Source organism: Agelaius tricolor, unplaced genomic scaffold (genome assembly GCF_023055355.1).
Source record: "Agelaius tricolor isolate 1412-34295 unplaced genomic scaffold, bAgeTri1.0.p SCAF_3, whole genome shotgun sequence".
Classification (NCBI taxonomy): domain Eukaryota; kingdom Metazoa; phylum Chordata; class Aves; order Passeriformes; family Icteridae; genus Agelaius; species Agelaius tricolor.
Genome location: NW_027269263.1, coordinates 63810418 through 63832075, shown reverse-complemented (window position 1 = coordinate 63832075; position 21658 = coordinate 63810418). Strand labels below are relative to the sequence as shown.

The window sequence follows — 21658 nt, the reverse complement described above, 5'->3', positions numbered from 1 at the left end:
AACTTTTTGGGTTTTATTTTATGGCCATTGCTCCTATCCTGTTGCTGGGCACTACTGCAAAGAGTCTGGCACCAACTTCTCGGCATCCACCTTTGAGACATTTATATGCATTCATGAAATCTCCTCCCAGTCTTCTCCAGACTGGCCAGGCCCAGTTCCCGCAGTCTCTCCTCACAGGAGAGATGCTCCAGAGGCCTCCTCATCCCTGTGGCTCCGCTGGACCCTCTGAGCGGCTCCTTGTCTCTCTTGTGCTGAGGAGCCCAGAGCCGGGCACCTCACTCCGGATTGGCTCTCTGGAGCCCCGAACACCGTGTGCTCCCTCGTTCCGTTCGGCACCGCAGGAGCCCCTGAGGCCCCCGCTGCGGGCGCCGCCCCCGGGGCTCGGGGCGGGTCCGGGGGCGGTGGCGGCGGCGGGGGCAGCGCGGCCATGGCCATGGCGGCCGCGGCGGGGGCTCGGGCCGTGCGCTGCGCGCTCTGCCGGGCCGGCCCCAGGCGCTGGTACCGCACCGAGCGCGGCGTCTACGGCTACAAACCGCGGAAGACGGCGGGCGGGCGGGCGGAGGAGCAGCGCGGCGCCGGCAGAGCAGGTCGGACACGGCCGGGGCCGGGCGGGCAGAGGGAGCGCGGCGGGGGCTGCCCCGGAGCGGGGCCCGGGCGCGGCGTGTGCCGTTCCCGGCGGGGCGGACCCGCTCCGAGAGCTCTTGGCTGTGCTTTCTGCGAGCCTGCGGTGCCTGGCTCCGCTCCAGGGGCTGAAGCGGCTGTGAGAGCACCGAGTGCTGAAGTTCGCTCAGCGATGGGCTCTCGGAGAGTTCTGCTGCTCGTAGAATACCTCTACTACGCGCCTGTCATTTCCCTTTTGTGTCATGGGGCTTGAACCAGCCGGACTGAGGGTGGTGAGACACTGAACAGGTTGTCCAGGGAGATTGTGGATGTCCCAGCCCTGACTGTGTTCGAAGCCAGATGGGATTTGAGGAGCCTGGTGTAGCGGGAGATGTCCCTGCCCACGGAGCGGGGTTGGGACGGGATGGTCTGTAAGGTCCCTTCCAACCCGTTAACTTTCTATGATTCCATGATTAACTAAGGTAACTCTCTCCTCTAGCAATCCTGTGCTGCTTTTAGCTCCATTTTACAGTGCAGAAAGGTGATTTCAAGCAGAAAACTCTTCTAGGTAGGAGTGTGGTCCTTGCATTAACTTTACTCTGGCGACTGGTAGGAATTAAACCCTTTGCCCAGGAGCAGGAGTGAAACCAGTTTGTAGCTCCTGGACAGCGAGGCCCGTCACAAAGTAGCCTCCTTGTTAATGATTAACATACTTTTATGTAACATTTTAAAAATTATGTTTAAACGGCCTCCTTGCTGAGAGCATTGTGGGCACTGTTAGCCTTATGTCTGGGTTCTGTCCCTCTGTTGTAGAGCCCAGTAGAGAAAAGGGGCTGTTTTGAATGGGCTGACGTGTCAGAGAAATAACCTTGTGCTATGGTCTGAGAATTCCATTGCTTTGGAAAACAAAACCCTTCAGACCTGACTACTGTCAGTGCTGCGTTTTTACAGGATGAAAAACCCCTCCACACTTTATAAGCAGGTTCATGTCATAAATTTGTAGCAGGTTGTGCTTGCAGTGTGTTTTATTGTTTGCAGTTCATCAGCCTGGTCTCTGGCTATGCTCAGTGACAGTAACATGTGTGACCTCTCAGCTGGTCAAATTCTGCCCATGTCGATAATTTTTACCACATTTGGCTCAGCACATGCTCTTGGCTACTACAGACTTTGTTTTTTTTTTTTTTTTTGAAGTCATGGGACCTGCATTATTGTTAAGACCCAATCCTCCTGTCATTCCAGCAAGGAACAAGGAAGCATAAGTGATAGGATTGAGTTGGCTTAGGAAATAAGATTATACACTGGTAATGTGCTGATCTTGACTTGGACATACCTGTTTGTAGTGCTTTTGGTTCACTACTGCTGTAGAGAGATTCAAAGCAAAATGAAGTAGCTTTGCATATGTTTACAGGAGCCTAATCTATGAGGGGAACTGTGGGGGAAATCTAGAGTGTACTTGGTTGAAAATTGCTTTGGGGAGCAGATTTAGCAGTTTGCTGATGGGAGCTGTTGTGGGGTAATAAGGTAGAAATAACTGCATAGAAAAGCTCTCTTTCCAGCCAGAGCCTTGATGGTTGCCAGCAGACAAAATATTCCTGTGTTGATGCTGTAAGTGGATTTCATCTAAGCATGTGTGTGATGCTGTTCTGCTTTCTTTTTGGTTCTAGTTGACCATGCTCTTGCTCGTTTAATAACTGCCTATGCTGAACATGGCCACAAAGCAGCCAAAATAAACCCACTGTTTGCTGGCCGAGCTGTTATGAACATGGTACCTGAAATCCAAGAGCTGGCTGAAGTTCTTCAGGGTCCTCTCGTTACTACAGGTGAGTCCACAGCCTCATCACAGAAAATTCTGTTCATGGGGGATTTATTGAGGGGCTGTGGCCTCTGTGGAAGAGTCAGAAAATTGTCAACTTCAGCATCCATATGTCTGTTGCAAAAATCAGTGCAGTGAGAGGCTGACTTCTAGCATCTTCAGAAATAATGGAAATTTGTGCTTTTTCTTAAAACTGCCGAGGTTAAACATTAATTTCTTGTGTTACTGTAACATTCTGTGATTTACCACAATACTTAACACTGTAGTGAAGGTTTCAAAATACAGGGGCAGAAGTCAAGAATTGTCTTTTCTTGTCTCTTTTAGAGCCTTGCTGCAGCTTTAAACAAAGGAGGTCGTTCTCTCTTATTTCTTTATTTTCTCCAAAACAGGCTTTAGTGCTTCCCCTCCTCCCCCAGAGTGACTAATAACATTTATTTCCCACTAGGACTTTTAAACATGGGAAAAGAGGAGGCTTCTGTAGAGGATGTGATGGCTTATCTTGACCATATATACTGCGGGCATATTTCCATAGAAACAAGCCAGCTTCCAACTTTGGAGGAGAGAGAATGGTTTGCTAAAAGGTTTGAAGAGCTAAAGCAAGAAGCATTTACACCTGAAGAGAAAAAGCACTTGTGCAAACTGATGCTTGAGTCCCAGGTACTTTCTTTGTTCCCTATTAGTGGATTGTAATGGTCATGGAGTCTGTCATGGACTCATTACTATTCTGGGCATGATTCATGCAGAAAAAGAGCAATCACTGTCCTGAAAAGCTTTGACAGTGTGCAGGAGGAAGAAGTACAAGGCTTTGTCTGAAGCAGTGCAATGCAGGAATCTCACTGGAGTTTATTGCTGAATTAACTTACCAGCCATTACTGAAATAATGATGCTGTAAACCCATGAATAGTCAGTCTGCAAAAGTGAGATACTCTTAGGTTAATGATCTGACAGATCATATTAAATGTTGCTGATGGGACCACAAGGTTGAGCAGAGCTCTGTGAAATCTTGTGCTCTGGCTAGCTGTTCTGTGTTTTCCTCTCACCCTCATGCTGATCTGTTTTACTGTCCTTAAAGTATGCTGTCCCTCAAGGTTTTGGAAGAACAAATCAGAGCTGGACTGAGGTTCTATCATATAGCACTGGCAGACATGGTGCTTTTCAGCAAGGAACCTTTGTTCAGTGCCTTCTATAAGGAAGTGAAATATTTATGCTCTTTTGAAATGTATAGAGAAAATTTATTCCAATACTTCTGTACTGTGAAAAGTTTTAATTTTTTCCCCTTTTCTTCCCATGTTATCCAGAATGATTGAAAGGTAGAAGAGCAGGATCTGTGAAGGTTGGAAAGGTAGAAGAGCAGGATCTGTGAAAGTGTCCCTGTTTCCAGTTTTCCAAGTGGAAGGAGTGTTAAATGTAATATTTACCAATGACTGAACGGAAGTATATGGCCCACTTTGTATTTTTTGTAGCCTCTTTGGCAGTTAGAGGAATTTGATGGTGACACAGGAGGGTGATATTGGGACCCTGATGTGCTCTACTTTAACTTCAGTATGACCAGAGCTATACTAAGAGTATATCATTTAACCCTGACAGAAAAAAAACTTTTATATGTGACCAGTTTTGTACACATTATTCCTTAGAACTGAATATTGCTCAACTAGCAGTTGGCTCAGATCTTTGGGTGTGGCTTAGTCTTCCCTTCTCAGTTACAGACTTCATTTAGTTTCTGTCTTCAGTTGCAAAAACTAAAGAAATTTCCAGTGCTTCCAAAACTTGGTCACTTATTTGAGCTTTCTAGGAGGTGAATGGAGTGAAGTGAGAAGAAAATGAAGTAAATACAACTTCATTTCTTTTTCTTCTCCCAAGCATTCTACCTATGTAATAAGGATTGTGCCTAATGTAAATCAAAATGAAACACTGCTTTGCTAGCACTTTGTATCTCAAAATCATTATGGTTTATACTGTAAAAGAACACCATTCCTAAATTTCCACCTAAAACAGGTAAACTACTAAACTACCAAGGAATTTGTAAATTAATATGGCGTTAGAATTCTTGGAGCACCTTCCATGTGAGACAGAGAAAATTTGGTCCTCAATGCAACATTTTTCTGCCTAGAGCTGATTTTTTACAGTCATCATAGCTTCATAGGTCTCAGACTGTGTAGGTGGAGAGTGAGCTGAGACTTTCCAGGGGTATGTTTAGATTTATATGCCTCAAGGCTATAAACATAAATTATATTTCAATTTTATAAACCAAAGTCTGCTGCTTCAAACAGCCTAATACCGAAGTTGTCCTGTTTTTACCAGGAGTTTGATCACTTCTTGGCCACCAAGTTTGCCACAGTGAAGCGCTACGGTGGTGAAGGAGCAGAGAGCATGATGGGTTTCTTCCACGAGCTGTTCAAGCTGTGCGCGTACAGCGGGGTCACGGATATCATCATTGGAATGCCCCATCGAGGGAGGCTTAACCTGCTCGCTGGCTTACTGCAGCTCCCTCCTGAGGTGGGTGCCTTGCTTTGAAAACACAGCTGTCTGCTAAGGAAAGCAGGAGCCTCTCTTGAAATGGAAAATGTAAACCCTCTCCCTCGGAATTATTATAATTTTGAAATTAAGGGACTCTCAGGGAAAGATATGGGAGCAGGATTAACAGTTCTTTTATCAGAAAAATTAAAAATAAAAATGCAGTAATACAAAACAACACTGACAGAGAATAGGACCTGACACTCTGTGGGTCAGGGTGGTGGCACAGTCCCATTCCATGGTGGCTCAGCCCTCCTGCAGTGACAGGTGTGGTTCTCTTGGAGCAGGGATCCTGTACAAGGGTGGAGTTTTCCTCTGAAGGTCCAGTGGTGGTGTAGATGGGCCTGGTCTTCCTCGGGGAATACAGTGGTAAAAGGCTGCTGTGGTGTTCCAAATCCCAGATTATATCCAGGCAGGAACTCTTGGCTCCTCTCCCTGAGTGGAGCATCTCCCAGTGGGATGATGTCATTTATTCAGTCATGCAGGGACACTCAGTAACCCATTAACAGAAGATTTCTCCCTGGAGGGAGGATTGGTTGTGGAAGAGGTAAAACTGCCCAATTAACAGAAGATAACTGCCCTACCTCTAACAGGTGGCAATAGAATAGACACCTCCAGCTACATCTTGCAACCTAAGACAGTAAGAGATTTATAATCTCACAGGCAGCTGCCTGGTTTATTTGTAGTAAAATAAACCCCCAAAAGTTTGCCATGTTGTAAGTGCTGGAGCAATAGAATGTTACCTGTGTGAGAGTGTTCTCCCTTCCTATCAACACTTCAATGTCAACTGTCTGCAGGAGACTGTTAAAAGAACTCTAATGAAGGGTTTTGTGTGCTGCTGCTTAGAAGCATTCTTGCAATTTCAGGAGTAGGAGAGAGTTTTTCTTTCAACCTGTCAGTGAATCAAAAAAGGATTTGAACCAAATCTGTTTCCCTGCAGCTGATGTTCCGCAAGATGCGCGGTTTGAGCGAGTTTCCAGAGAATTCAGCAGCCATTGGGGACGTTCTCTCCCACTTGACATCTTCTGTGGATCTGGACTTTGGCTCCCACAGACCTGTGCATGTCACCTTGCTCCCCAACCCCTCACACTTGGAAGCCATCAACCCAGTGGCTGTGGGCAAGACACGAGCCAGGCAGCAGACTCTGCTCGATGGTGATTACTCCCCAGAGAGTTCTGCACAGCCTGGGGACAAAGTTATTTGTCTGCAGGTATTTTGCTCAAATATTGTTATTTATATTTGTAAGACTTGCTGGACTAGAATGTGAACAGGAGTGTACATAGAAATATCAAACAAAACTGAGTTAATGTATGATGTCAAGATCTGGGATCTTCTTTATGGGGAAGGAGGAGGGCAAGGAAGATTTCCAGGTGGCGTTTGTGATGATGCTGGCATTTAAATAATTGCACTTCTAAGATTTCTGAATACTCATTCTGATACCTCCCTTTATTTTAATAATATTCTGTATTGAGAGCCATGTGTGCCTTTCCTCACTTTTGCATTTAAACTGCCACTGGAAGCCTTCTTTCAAATTAATGGTTTGGAGAAGAGCTGTCAACAAGGCTGCAAAATGTTCAGGAGGATTTAGAATTTTGTCATGGTACTGTTGAAGATTCTGCTGGAATTAGTTTTTACTCCCTGAACTGACTTGTATAGCTGTAGAAGCAATCCCAAATAGTTCCTTGATAAATTTTCTTCTCTTGCATTGACTTCAACTAGGAAGAACAAGTGAATTGAACTCTTAACATTTTAAAGCCAGGGTTAAAAACAAGTTGGGCAGAAATGTTCTGTAAAGTATAACAAACATGAGGAAGTTAGGAAGTGAAAATGTATTTCAGTTAAAAAAAATGTTTTGCTTTTTTCTGGAAGGATGGGATATTGTGAAAAGCAGACATGAGAATACAAAATATTCAGGGCATATAAATTTGGGTTCTTAGTTTTTTATTTTAAAAAAGTCTTTGGAGCTTGCAAGTGTAGCAAACTTTTGCTGCCCAATGTGCAGCAAAAAAAAGATGTCTCCATCTTTCAGTGCAGTTATTTCTTAGTTTGAGAAGATACTATTGTTTCTTTCTCATAATGGTAGATCTTCACCATATAGTAATGAAAGTACTATGACTCTGTAAACAACAATTCTTCAGGATAAATGGACCCTCCCTATCTAAGAAAAATTTCACTTAGGATTTTTGGGGGTAAGTGATAGGGAGGATTGCATAGCAGAGAAGAGAGACATTTGATTCTGTGCTAAACACCTCCATATTAGTTACCTGATTTAAAGTATTCCTAAAAGGAAGAAAATGTATCATGATCACTTGTGATAGTGTCTTTAAGAGGTACACAAGTGAGATTGAAAGCAGGCAAATTTTTAGTTCCAGATCTTAAGTGTTTTCATTCAGCTAATTGAGAAGAAAGAGATGAAAGCAGGCACCTTGTGTTTCAGAAGCTTGGTTTGGGAGTTTGACTTTGAACTTTCTGGTTTTACAGTGCTTTCTCTTGAGAAATGTAAGTGTAGACACTCTGAACTCTGAATTGAGCATTTTTCCTCTTCTTCCACAAGCCTCAGTAGCAGAGCTTGAGGAGAGAATGACTAAAGATCAGTTAAGGTGCCATTGTCAGTGGTAAGCTTCATTGTCCAGGATCTGAAGGTCTTCTTTTAGCTTTTTGCTAATGCAGCCCAGAGAAAAATGTGCCCTAGCAAAAACCGTTTCCATTTTTTTGGTAGAATGAGTAAAATCCTACCTGCATCACAGGAATTGAATCCTCTGGGGTTTGAGATGAATATGAACAGTCTTGTGTAGTTAGATAGTCACCCTGTCTTTAGGCTTTAATGCTTTGGGACATGCTAAAGGCCATCAAGTTTTCTCAGATGTTTTAGGGTCTTGACTCAAATGCTATCACTGAGATATGTAGCCTTCTTAGGCAGCAAAAGAAACCAGGAGGGAAAGGTGAAAACCCAGCACTTCAGGAGCAAGTGTAGCATAGTAAGGGATAGAATGGGGAAGCTGGTTTGTCTCTCTTGCAGTAGTTACCTTTGTTTTACTGTTATACCTCTTAAAAATCTGTATTGGAATGGTGTAAAAAACCCAGAGCTGCCAGATAACTGGTTGATTGCACCTCTGTTATCTTGGTGTACTTGCAGATGTCTCTTAAGGATTGAAACCACTATTCCATAGCTAGAAAGCAGAACTCTCATCTGGTTTCAATAAGGAAGTACATCAATCTGCATAGTGACTTAAATCTGCAAATGACTGAGTCTGCATTCTGAAGAAACTGCCATCATATTCATCAAAGGAGAACTGTCTCCAATTTCAAAACATTGAAATGTTAGATGACACTCACTCCAGTACCTCTAGCCTTTGTTGGAAACCTGGCTTGGCTATGACAGTATTCTCCCTTCCCCTTCTGAACTAATTTTCTTATTTGCAGCATTTATTTGCTATTGCTATTTAGAAATGTAACAAAGAACTTAGGTTTTATTTCCTTTTGAAAGTTTTTGGTTTTGAGTGCTTCCATTTGTGGTATTTTCTGAGTCCCCCATTGCTGGGAGGAAATGATGAATCTGACTCCAAGTTCTTAGAAGGCTAATTTATTATTTTATAATCTGTATTATATTAAAGAATGCTATACTATGCTATACTAAAGAATACAGAAAGGATGCAGACAGAAGGCTAAAAATAATAATGAAAAACTTGTGACTTCTTCCAGAGTCCTGACACAGCCTGACCGTGATTGGTCATTAAGTCAAAACAATTCATATGTTGGAAAAACAATCTCCAGCCACATTCCAAAGCAGCAAAACACAGGAGAAGCAAATGAGATAATATTGTTTTCCTTTCTCTCTGAGGCTTCTCAGCTTCCCAGGAGAGAAATCCTGGTGAAGGGATTTTTCCAGAAAATATGATGGTGACATCCATTCAGTTCATTTTCCACTTGTTTTTCTATTCTTGTCTGTTTGGTAAGGTGGAAATGGGCCTAAGTCCCAGTTCACCAACATTCAACTTCAGCAAAAGTGTAGTGAATGCTGTGGTGAGTGGCTCCCTCTGTTCAGGGATCAGTGGTTTTGCTGCACCTTTGCCATAGCCAGGAAGCTTGCAGTCACCTGGACACTGGTGGGTCAGTTTTAAGAGATTATGGGTCAGTTCCAGGTAGGGATTACATCAGGTATTCATGTACATATGGTGGCTGCTATGACCTTGTGTTAGTGATAAGGCTGCATAAACTCTCCAGTCATGGAAACAGTATTCTGAGAGGGATTAAGAAGTGGGTTCAGCTGGAACTGTGTCTGTTCCATGTACCCAATTTAGGAGGTCTTACTTAATGAGTTATGGTGTTGATTTTGCTGTTCCTCCAGTGTTTCCTAATGAGACTTTTCCATTTTTTTCCCTGATGTAGGTTCATGGCGATGCTGCTTTCTCTGGGCAAGGGATTGTTCCTGAAACACTGACCCTCTCCAATCTGCCACATTTCAGAGTTGGTGGGAGCATCCACTTGATTGTTAATAACCAGCTGGGCTATACCACTCCTCCAGAGCGAGGAAGGTCATCTCTGTACTGCAGTGACATTGGTAGGTAGGGTTGAATCACAAGGAAGATTGCCTGTTGTGTCAGAAAGGATTGTTAACTGCAGTGTAAGCTGTGCAGTGGACTTTTTATAGCAACTGCCTGTCAGCTCTAGGGAGAGATTATTGTAACTCCAGTTTCATGGTAGAGTAGGAATTAAAATTATTATTATTATTATTATTCTCTCCTATTAGCAACAATTCAGCTAAAAATATGCCCTCCCCTATCTGCTTTATGGCAAAGACTAAATATCAAGGGAAAATCTTGTCACATTTTTACAGGATGTGATAAAATAATTGCAGGATTTCTGTGAAGTCTTTATAACTCAGTTTCTGTCATATTATTGGCAGCTTTTGAAAAGGTTTTACAACGGAGTATATAACAGATCTACTTTAAATAGTTCTTGTTACATTTCATAAAAATCATCTGTGTGTTTTCTGAGCAAGATTTTTACGTCAGATACTCCTCCATTTTTTCTGTTTTGTTTGTTATCATGTGAGCCTGTTGAGCTTTCAATTTAAAGATGAAACTCAAGATCTTTCTATGCCTGAAGTAGAAGCTTTGTTTTGGACTGAATCTTTCTTAGTGATAAACAGAGGTATTACCAGTAAGATCAGAGACATAGTAGTTAGTTATCTTGTATAGGTCTCCTATAAATAAAAATATACTTTTGTATGCTTATGACTTAATATCAAGTGTTTGTCTTATGGTTTCATCAAACCAGACAAGTAGATTCATTAAATCTGATAAGGTAGATAGCATATGTTATTACTGTTTTCTCTGGGCTGGTTTTGTGTTAGGGACTGGTTTTGTTTGAGTTTGTTTTTTGTCTCCATCCTTAGTTTTCCTTTCTTCTTACCTGTCAGTGAAGAGGGGCTGTTATGTAGCTGAGCTTTAGTATTTTGCCAGAGAGGAAATCTTGGCATGAGCCAGGAATAGCTGAAGTATCTTAGTTTCCAGAATTTGGACAGATAAAGCACAAAAGGAGCACTGTTGCTTGCAGCCAAATTGTCAGACAGGAGAGGGTGTTAAGATACTGAAATTTTACAGTGTTCTCTTTAATGAAGAGATTTTTCTGCCTGGAGGAGCAGTGGACAGAATGCTACTCCCTACTAATAAGGGAGAAAGTTGCTTTTGGCTTGTATGAATTCATAGTAGAGACAGCTTAGGATAAGAAGGAAATAAAACTCAATTTTTGTTTGAAAGAGAAGCAACCAAGTAGTTCTCTCCCAGTTCCTGTACACAACCAGATTAATATGATGCAGGAACTGTGCATAGAAAACTCCTCTGGGAACAAAGTGCTCGTAAAGAAGTTGTGCTCAAACTGACAAATAAAACAGCTTGGGCTAATTGCATGTTCTCTCAGGCAAGACTCCTCTCCTTACCCCAGCTCTCATCACAAAGAACATCTTTTTTTTAATTTGTTTTTAATATTCTTCCTTCCCATGAGTTGTCTGTAGTTTCGGCAGAGCAGGTGAGTGTGTGCTTTCTTTGGAAGGGATTGAGTGTGATTGCTGCTGTGTTTTGAATCCCTGGGCAGGTAAAATCGTGGGATGTGCAGTCATCCATGTGAACGGGGATGACCCTGAGGAAGTTGTCCGTGCCACACGTCTGGCTGTGGAGTATCAGCGCCACTTCCGCAGGGACGTCATCGTGGACTTGCTGTGCTACAGGCAGTGGGGCCACAATGAGCTTGATGAGCCCTTCTTCACCAACCCCAGCATGTACAAAATCATCAGGTAAGGGTTGCACCACCAAAATATGTCTGCACCACCTCAAATCTTGCTGCTGCAACAGAAGTGTCTGTGGGAGATTCTTTGACATAGCCACAGGTCTTTATGTAAGGTGCAGCTGGACTGTCAGCAGCCCTTGACTACAGTGTGAGTCTGATAATAAGATGTTAATGAGCAATCATTACTGTTGGCTCTTGAATGTGTGGCTTGGTGCTTTTTGGAGAACAATCTTGGACATAGGTCTTGGATTTCAAATTTGTGCTCACTGGTAATCAGAGGGCAAAGTTGCCTTCTGTGTTTCAAGGGGAAGTGTGCATGTTGTGAGAGAATGGGCAGGAAGTCAGTGTGATGCTTGTCTTGTCTTTGCCTGATCATCTTTATCAGCATTTAAATGTATACAGATTCCATCCTTATCCCCTAAGAAAAACACACAAAAATTCACTTGCCAGTGAATTCTGATATTTTAGGTGAAGAGTTTATGGAATGGTTGGTTGATTCTCTCCAATGCAGAAATCCTACTGTGAATTTCTCTGAAGAAAACATGCATGGTAGCACAGAGGGGGTTTTGACTTGTTTTTACCTGTAACTGCCAACTATAGCACTTTCACTTTTTTAATGAAGGGCTATAAAACATATCTCTAACAGAACTATTCTCTTTTTGAAAATGCCAGGAAATTGAACTTCATGCAAATAAATATAATGCACCAGGACACCATTTATATGAATTTTCCATGGTACCTGACTGTAGTAAGGTGGTATTTCTTTGTTCTCCTGTGACACCGGTTTTAGGCTTAATATGTGATTTGAAAAAATAAATAAAAACCAAATAAAAACCAAATAAAACCATTTGGTTTGATTCCCTCCCTGGCAGGTCCCGTAAGAGTATCCCAGACACATATGCAGAACAGCTCACAGCTGCTGGGCTCATGACTGAGGCCGAAGTGGCTGAGATCAAGACCTCGTGCTACTCCAAGCTGAATGATCACCTTGCCAACATGGCTTCCTACAGCCCACCCCCTACCAACCTGCAGGCTCACTGGGAAGGCTTTGTGGAGCCTTCTGCCTCAATCACCACCTGGGACACGGGCATGCCTGTGCCTCTGCTGCAGTTCATTGGGGCCAAGTCTGTGGAGGTGCCTGAGGAGCTCCAGATGCACAGCCATCTCCTGAAGACCTATGCTCAGGTGAGTAGAGCATCGTGATACTTCTGATCCCATGGCTCAGACCTGTTACAGGGAAAAATCTAAACACAGCAGAGTTGCCAGTTAGAGAATAGCATGGTATTCTCTAGGAAAAACAGCTCACTCTGTTTCAAGTCCGACATGATGCCATTTTTCCTCCAGTTTTGAAGAAAGATTTTTCCCCATGTACTTTAGTTTGTTATTTCAACAATATTTTATTGCAATGAAGGAAAAAGCTTATGGAAAACACAGTTTATTATTCTTACAAATAGAAAGAAACTATTATGATAAGTTACTAACATTTATATAGCTGGTAATTAGAATGAGTGCTTTGTAAAGGAATGATTCAGGAACCTGGCAATAGTGTACACAGTTTCTAAAGCCAGTAGTGAGTGTTTTATAACTTATATATATAAACACTACACAACCTGTGGCCTAGTTTGACAGTCTGGGTTGATAGCTCCTAAGTTGGTGTTTGGTTTGGATCAGTTTGGGGTTTGTGAATGTTTCCCTTTGATGGATGATGAGTGTGTGCAGGTGTCTGCTTGGCAGCCAAAAAGAGGCTGTATTTCAAAAGACTGATGTTTTTGTCTTCCCAGCCCAAGGCAAGAGCTCCACAGCTCAGTTTGATAATTTGTCTGCAATTCTGCAGGCCAGAACAGGGAAGAGTTCTGGAGGGTGAAATACTCACACCTGGTATCTTTCATCACTGCTAACCAGACAGACCAGAAGTCTGTCAAGCCTACACTCTGTGCTGTGCTAAGATTTTAAATATTTTCTGCCTAGGACTACTTAATCAGTCCACAGTTTGTTGACTGGGAGGTGAACACATGGATCACCTATGGTTCTGTGGTCCTCAGGAAACCTTCTTCAGGATGTGCTGAAATAAGACTGTATTCTAATGCAGCTTAAGCTGGCTGCAGGAATATAGCATTTCTCTCCATAGTGTGTTGCTTTTTTCCTAGCTTCTAATATTAGTCTGTGCCACCAAAAAAGCTACAGATGGAAGAGGACAAAACAGTAATTTTTTCTTCTTTATTTGCTTAGTCAAGAATTCAAAAAATGGAGGAAGGAAAAAAGCTGGACTGGGCAACAGCTGAAACTTTAGCATTTGGTTCTCTGCTGAGCCAAGGTAAGAGGCAACTAGACAGGAGACAGTAAAATATTTTTGCTTTAATGTCAGTAAAGGATAACATTAGATTTCTTAGGTGTTTCTAAGTAAAAAGGTTGCTATGGTTTATAAATTTGACAATTTGCATGGTATAAGAGAAGGTTAATTTGAATCCTACGTGTCACTAATATTTGTAGACTGAGTCTTAAACATCTCCAAAGAACTGTGGCTCCCTCTCACTCCCCAAAACCATTTGTGCATAGAGCTGAGCACAAGCAGTGCAGCTGACATCAGTGTGGCTCCCAAGTACTTTGTGTGCTTTATGCTACTATTTCTTCTCCCTCCTCTCTAGCCTGAATTCAAATCTCCATTTACATATGATACAGAATGCACATTTTTTTTGCAGTTTGCTTCAGTAAATTGAACCAATTTACCCAAAATAATGTCAGAGCATCTGTATGCTTGACAGTTGGAGCTGTTGCTCTCAGATTTGATGTTGCTGATGAGGGGAAATCCAAAAAGATACATAACAAGAGTAGAATTATGTCCTGCATGTTTTCTTTTTACATAACTTGCTGATCTGGTGTTGTGTTTATTGCTTGGCAAGGGTTCAATATCAGACTAAGTGGACAAGATGTTGGCAGAGGAACCTTCAGCCAGCGACACGCAATGTTGGTTTGCCAAGAGACAGATGATACCTACATTCCTCTGAATCACATGTCCCCAGACCAGAAGGGTTTCCTAGAGGTAGGTTCTGTAGCCCACAAGACAACCTTCTTCAGATTGTGCTGAAACAATGCATTTTCAAAAGCTGCTGAGACATATGTAGGCCTAGTGTATGTTCTGGCAAAACCCAGATACAGGGACATAAAAACTGTCAGGTCATCCCTATTCTTTGTCACTACAGATTGCAACTTTTATAAGGGGGTTTGCTTTTTCTTGAGAGATCAAATGTTATTCTTTTCCTCTCAGTGCCTTCATTCAAGAGTGAAAAATCAGTGCCTATCAATTGCCTTTAGGAGTGTGTGTTGTCAGCACTGTTTGTCTGGTTCCAATGCTTCTTAACCCTTGGTTGTCTTCTTCCTCATCCACCCCTCCCAACAATTTCATTTTGTTAGGTGAGTAACAGTCCCTTGTCTGAAGAAGCTGTGCTTGGTTTTGAATATGGAATGAGTATTGAGAGCCCTAAGTTACTGCCAATTTGGGAAGCTCAATTTGGAGACTTCTTTAATGGAGCCCAGATAATATTTGACACTTTCATCTCTGGAGGTGAGTGTACAAGGAACTAATATATTTAAGAATTAATCATTTGTATTATACACATTTTTAGAAAATCCTTCCCCTTTCAAGTAAAAGGACAACATGTTGTGCAAAGAATTCTGTTTTCTCAAGGAGTCCTATGAGCTTGCCTGTGAGGACCTGACTTTTGTGCAGCTGTTCTCTAAAGACAGCACATCTAAAATGAAGGATTCCTTGGCAGAGTACAGTCATTACAAAAGGACAATTAATTATATTAATAGCCTTTCTTCCCCCACATGTATTTTACTGTGTGTATATATTGTGTATTGTTGGTAGCTTTATAGGCTGTACCTTTCCTTTGTGAAGCATCTGAAAAATTCTTGAAGCAGTAGAGAAGGAAAATAGTGATTATTTGAAAGAAACAAACAAAAAACCCCACAACACCTTACTAAGTTTGACTCTAACATGTTTTCTGAGTGCTCAGATATAAAACCTCTGTAGTCATAGATGGAAATTCAGAGGCCCTCTAATTCCAGCCAAATTCTGGATTTGATTGTAATCTCTTGTATAGTGCAGGAGGTTTGGCAGGGCTCAGGGGAATGAGCACTGCTGTGTTAACCAGGACTGGCTCATAGGATGCTGCTGGGATCACACCTGCAGAGATGAAGTTTTAAAATTTCACTGAGTCATTTGTTCTATGTGGAGACTTAAATGTTCTGGGAGCCCAGAGCTACCTGATGATTTCAGAAACTTCAGATCAGTAACATGTGTTACTTCACTGTAAGGAACCTCAGGGCAAAGTGCCAGCAGCATGTTTCAGGCTTGTATTTAATGACGTAGAAATTGGTTATTCTTTTTCCTGAGCAGTTTGTGCAAAGTAATGTGTTCTGTGGCTTTATGTTCTGTGGAAATCATCCTTTCCTTCCTCCTCATTCTGTGTTTCTAGGTGAGGCTAAATGGCTTCTGCAGAGTGGGATAGTAATTCTTCTTCCCCATGGCTATGATGGTGCAGGCCCTGAGCACTCGTCCTGCCGGATGGAACGGTTCCTACAGGTACCACCACAGCCCCAGGGTCACCCATCCCAGCACAGCACTGGCAGTCAGAGCCCTGGGAGCTGGGCTGCAGTGTGCTCCAAGGAGGCACAATCTTACCAGTTCAATGCTAAACCCCTTTCTTCTCTGAAGTTGTTCCTCTCTTGACTTTGGATATTTACTAATTTGTTCCTGTGCAGATCAGTGTGCCTCGTGTGCCTGGATTCTTTCTTGCATTATAGCCTCACTGCTGGCATTTGACAAGGTATTGCTGTGTTCCCCCTGTACAGATGTGTGACAGCTCAGAAGAGGGTGTTGATGGTGACCAGGTCAACATGTCAGTTGTGCACCCCACCACCCCAGCACAGTATTTCCATTTACTCCGGAGGCAAATGGTCCGAAACTTCAGGAAACCTCTCATTGTTGCTTCTCCCAAAGTGTTACTCAGGCTTCCAGTAAGCTGAAAAATGTCCTTCTTTTTTTTTTTCCTCTTTATCCTCTTTTGTGTTCTCTTCCCTTTTTTTTTCTTTCCCTTTCTGTGTTCTCTGATTGCTGTTTTGGGGTCAAATCAATGGAATTTTGCCTGTTTGGGGCCACACAGCTTGAGGATTAAAGCTGGGTGGAGGTGAACTAGAAGTAGGGTTCATTCCTGGCCTGATGGTGTTCTTGGGAAGCTTATTATCCCACTTTCACTGGGAAAAGGAATATGAGGGAGAGGGAAGACTGTGTATTTTGTACTTACCAAACCCTGTCTCAGTATTCTTTCTGACTCTGGCCTGAGGGAAAAGCAGCAAGATTTGGTAACTTCCAACTCTTCCCCCATGTAGGCTGCTGTATCAAGTTTTGAAGAAATGGCCCCAGGGACAACATTCAAGCCTGTCATTGGTGACTCCTCAGTAGATCCTAAAAGGTAGCTCTGCTTTCTTAGAGGAGAAGCTCAAAAGAGAAGTCCTCTCCCTTTCTCCTACCCAATAGCTTAAATTTGAGGTGGTATGAAAGAGGTGGCTTTGAGAGGAAAATGTTTTATGGTAGGCGCCTGTGGTTAGTTTTACTTCCTCTTCTTTTCCTCTGGTAACTGTTGGTAGTTACCACATCTGTCTGCTAAACAGTGAAGTGTTTAGGCTGTCACCCCTTGGCCTCCCAGGGAGTTTGTGACTGTAGTTACCAACCTGATGGGGCCTACTCTGCACCATGTCCATTAGCTGACAGTCACTGGAGCAGCTGTGACATGAGTCATAGAATCATACATTTGTTAAGCTGGAAAAGACCCTTTAGATCATCAAGTCCAATCTTAGCCCAACACTGCCAAGTCCACCACTAAACCATGTCCCAGGTGTCACATCTGGACATTTAAATACTTCCAAGATGGTGACTCCACCACTGCTGTGGGAGGCCTGTTCGAGTGCTTGACCCTTTCAGTGAAGAAATTTTTCCTAACATCCAATCTAAACCTCCTCTGATGCAACTTGTGTGTTACCTGAGAGAAGAGACAAACTCCACCTGGCTATGACCTGTCAGGGAGTTGCAGAGAATGAAAAGTCACCTCCTAAGCCTCTTTTTCCCCAGGCTGAGGCCCCTCAGCTGCTTCTCACAGGGTTTGTGCTCCAGACCCTTCACCAGCTCCGTTCCCTTCTCTGGATGGGCTCCAGCTCCTCAATGTCTTTCTTGTCATGATTGGCCCAAAACTGAATCCAGAATTTTTGTTCTGGGGCTGGGATGCCTGAGCTGATGAGGTGGAGCAATAACAAAGTGTGTGTACATCTCTCCACTTTCAGATGTTACAGTGAATCCTATTCACAACAACCAATTCAGCCTTAGTATTTTTTCCCCTGATCTGCTGCTTGCCCCAGCAGTACCCAAGTCTGAGCCTCCTTCCTCTTTGCTTCCTGGCCCCCAATCAAAAGGCTGGAAGTATCTTAGCATCTGGGTTTTTTTCAGTGGGATGGTCAAGCCCAAAGGATGTAGTTTATCTTGTTCTTTTTCCAGTGAGATTAGGCAGCCAGGACCTCTGTGACTGCAGGAAGGTGTGGTGTCTCCCAGCAGGCAGTCCTGCTTTGGCATGGCAGAGAATTGTCCTCTGCAGGGACTTCTCTCCCTCTGGTTTATTTTCTACAGAGAGTGCAGAGATGACCAACTTTGACTGGGTGTTTAATTTTTAATAGTCAGAGCTAAGAGAGATCAATGCCATTGTAAGGTAACTTTCCCAGAATTACTGAAGAAACAGGACCTCTGGCATACTGTGCTCAAAGGTTAGTTTGCCAACTGTTGGAGGGAGTGGGAGGGAAAGGAAGGCAAGGAAGAGAAAAGATGGTCTAGGGAAGCAATTTAGCTCTATGAAGTTGTCTTTGAAGTTTGACTGTTTTTTTTGGTTGGAAGTGTTCTTCCAAGCTGTTCTGCATCAACTTTCTGTAAAACACTAAACTTGGAAACATTCTTTTTTATTTTTTTTTAGTGCCACCCAAGTGGTGCTGTGTTCTGGAAAGCATTACTATGCTCTGGTGAAGCAAAGAGAAACACTGGGAGAGAAGCAGCACAGCACAGCTATTCTGAGACTTGAAGAGCTCTGTCCTTTCCCCCTGGAAGCTCTACAGCAAGAGCTGAGCAAGTACAGCCATGCAAAAGGTCAGCCAAGCTTCTACCTTTGTGTTTCTAGTCTCTTTGAAGTACTGAACTAAATCTGTTGCCTTTTAAGATGAAGAGCTGTAGTGGCTTTTTCTTCTTTGTTCTCCCCCTCATACATCCAAGTGTTTCTGGAGGGGGATGTTTCAGAAATGTTCATCACTTGTGTTAAAAGAACTCTCTGCTATTGTTAGCTTCCAAGAAGCAGCACTGAAAATCAGAGCAAACCATTTGAGATATTTTTTGCATTGGTCTTTGCAGTCCAATCCTTTTAGTAGCTTTTGAAAACAGCAGTAGAAAAGCAGAATATACACACAGCATACTCTAATGGTGGACATATTTTGGGTTTGAATTCACTTCTGAGCTGCAAGGGAATTAAATCTGGCATGCCTTCATTTCAAAGGTAGCGCCAAGACAAAAAAACTAGAGGTGCTACAAAACCAAAAAACTGTTTTTCTTTCTCTGCTGAAAATATCAATATGTATATGTTTGTTATGTACCCTTATCCTTCCTTTAGTCTTCATCTGGAGTCAGGAAGAACCACAGAACATGGGTCCATGGTCCTTTGTGTCTCCACGGTTTGAAAAGCAGCTGGGGCTTAAGGTAAGATGTCCCCAGGGTGTTTTAGTCTTTAAAATGAAGTTTGAAATTCTCCTTGAATGCAAAATTTTATGGTGCTTAACAAAACACCTAATCTTGATTACTAAACCAAATGTGTCTTCTAATTTCAGCTACTTCTGCTCTTTATAGCACCATTGGTGAAGAGCAGGACTGGAGCTTTATTTTACATGGTGTTCAGTCAAAGTAGACAGGATAATGAAAAATCCCAAGTAGGGGAGTAGGAGAATGCAAAGGTGCCATTTGCTCTGGCAGATCCTGCACTAGAAAGTCCTTGGAGCCTTGGTCTTTAGGAGATGGGGGATAACTTCCTGCATTCCTTCCAGCTGGGACTGCCCAGTTATCTGACAGCAGATACCACTGTGGCATCAGGACCTGGAGATGTGAGTCTGTCCTCCATTAATCATTTCCCCACAACTCCAATTTCAGCTCCGTCTCGTGAGCAGACCTCCTCTACCAGCCCCAGCGGTCGGCATTGGAACCCTCCACAACAAGCAGCAGGAAGATGTTCTGACCCACACATTTAGCTAAGTTTTCAATGGATGCACTGCTCCTGATGCCAGTCATGTTTAGTGCCTCCTCCTGTGAAGAACAAACACCAGACCCTGAAGAGTCTTAGTTCTCCAAAATGGAAAAAAAAAAAGGTGGAATAAGTTTGGTAATGATGAAGCAATTTTTTCATATTGGGGAATACCTAACAACGAGAAGTGCCTGTTACTCTTGATACTTCTTTTTCTCTTATACAATTTTCTACAAAATGTCTTTATAAAGTTAAAAATCCAGTCCAGAGGACAGATTGGTGAGGTGACTGTGGAATACCTTGAATCATGTTGCTTATTTGCACTTGACATTTTCCTGGGATGGTGCGTGTGTGGAAACAGGTTCTGTTTCTTCTCTTTCTGCAGAAATGTTAGTACTGCTTGATCAAATAAATGCTTCCCCATGCCTGGGAATGAGCCATTTCCATAGCAGAATGTTGTGGATTATCTCTTTTTTCTTTCCTTGAGGACCAGGAATGCAATCTGTTCTGGCTGTTGGTGTTCTTCTCAGTGTATGAGTTGTTAAAGCAGGATTTCCATTGGTGGGACCATGCAGGATGGCTCCTGAAGGCTTCAGGCACCACTGTTTTTCTCACCCAGAGGGTGAGAAATCCCAAGGAATGGTTTCAGCTCAGCTGTCATCTGGAGAAAGGAAAGAAATCAGTCTTTATTGAGAAACAAAGGATAAAGGACCAAAACATTGAGGTTAGGTGGGAGACTAATGAACCCAAATGGAAGACAGGCATCCCAGGCTGACCCCAGTGTTGACTGCCCCACAGCAGCATTCCTGCCACCACAGGATTTCTCCCAGCATTTTTCCTTTCCTGGTTTCAGGGAGCAGTTGGCACCTCCTTGCTCTTCTCAGTTACCTGTGCAAGCAATGCTTAAGTAATCCAAGCTCCCTGTGAGCCAGAGACATTTCTGAAAAGAAACAAGTGGGCTTTAACCAGACCCAGCACTTGCAGATGGAAAGTCATGGTAGGTGAGAAAAAACAGATCCCAGGTAGGGTGTGCATTCACTTGGGGAGACAGCTCCCAAATTCATCTCTGAAGCCTGCTTTAGTATTTCATCTTAGTTAATTGACATATTCATTCATTAACTCCATATGACCCAGAAGTTACCTCTGTTCTGTGATGTTTCACATCACTGCTTTAGCACATCCATCACATCACATCCTGCTTTGCTCTAGCAAACTACACAACCTCCTGCACATCCTGAACAGCTTTATCTAATCAAGGCATATTCTGCTTTAAATTTCTGCTGATAACTAGGAAAAGGAGGCTGAAGAGTAGCATTGCTTTGGCTGCAGCTGTAGCCAAGGAAGTTGTAGAGCCCAATCACCAGCCTTGACTGCACACTGATGATTACACAAAGCCACAGTTTTAGTGCACACAAGGGAAGAACAGATTTTTTTTTTTCAGTTGTGAGTTTCACGATGCCCAAACCTGACCTTGTTACACACTATTCCCTCACAGGCTGTTCAGGTCTGGTTATCCAACCAAATAAAGGATGCTCAAGTGTTCTGACCCTGTTTGATCCTCCTGGTGGGACACAAAGCTATTTCTGTAGTGCTGCCCCCAGCCCCATCGGTGTGCCACGGAGCTCCCCAGGGATCCTGGGGTAGGAAGGGAGAGCTTGAGCATTTCCTCAGTCAGCTGACACACTCTGCCTGCAGAGCACTGCTCCTTTGTGATGGATAACAGCTCCCAGGAGCACAGCAAAGCTGCCTGAGGGCTGACACTGTTTCTCCCAGCAATTCTGGATGCACACATTCCATCTGTGTGCCTTGCTCTTCTCTGCATGCTGGCTGGGACATCCTGCACGCTGCTGGATTGCTTGTGCTTTGGGGAAAAGAGAAGCAGAAATTAGAATAGAAGGGACTCACAAGGATTGAGTCCAGCTCCTGGCCCTGCACAGGACACCCCAAGAGTCACAGCCTGTGCCTGAGCTGCTGCACAGGCTGAGTGAGTGGGTAACAGAGCAGCTCCCAGGCCTTTGTCAGGAAGTTCTGTGGGTCATTAACACAAGGAGAAGTGAGCCTTTATCTGCTGTTAGAGAGCAAGGAGAGAGAGAGTTACAGCATTTGTTCATGTGGTGTGTCA

General features: G+C 43.2%; 1 protein-coding gene across 2 annotated transcripts; it reads left to right on the top strand.

The window, feature by feature from the left end:
• The first annotated feature begins 399 nt into the window (after positions 1-399).
• Positions 400-19978, top strand: DHTKD1 (dehydrogenase E1 and transketolase domain containing 1). Of its 2 annotated transcripts, XM_071424106.1 has the most exons (17): positions 401-587; positions 2265-2420; positions 2859-3070; positions 4715-4909; positions 5868-6137; positions 9317-9488; positions 11024-11222; positions 12088-12400; positions 13445-13529; positions 14116-14255; positions 14627-14777; positions 15694-15800; positions 16070-16234; positions 16607-16689; positions 18232-18401; positions 18916-19001; positions 19446-19978. In XM_071424106.1, exons 1-17 carry the CDS (start codon positions 428-430, stop codon positions 19545-19547), a joined length of 2766 nt encoding a protein of 921 aa, XP_071280207.1. In that variant the 5' UTR covers positions 401-427; the 3' UTR covers positions 19548-19978. The 2 variants fall into 2 exon arrangements, 1 of the variants encoding a protein (XP_071280207.1); XR_011678735.1 differs by lacking the exons at positions 16607-16689; positions 19446-19978 and having other exon boundaries at positions 400-587.
• Positions 19979-21658: the final 1680 nt, after the last annotated feature.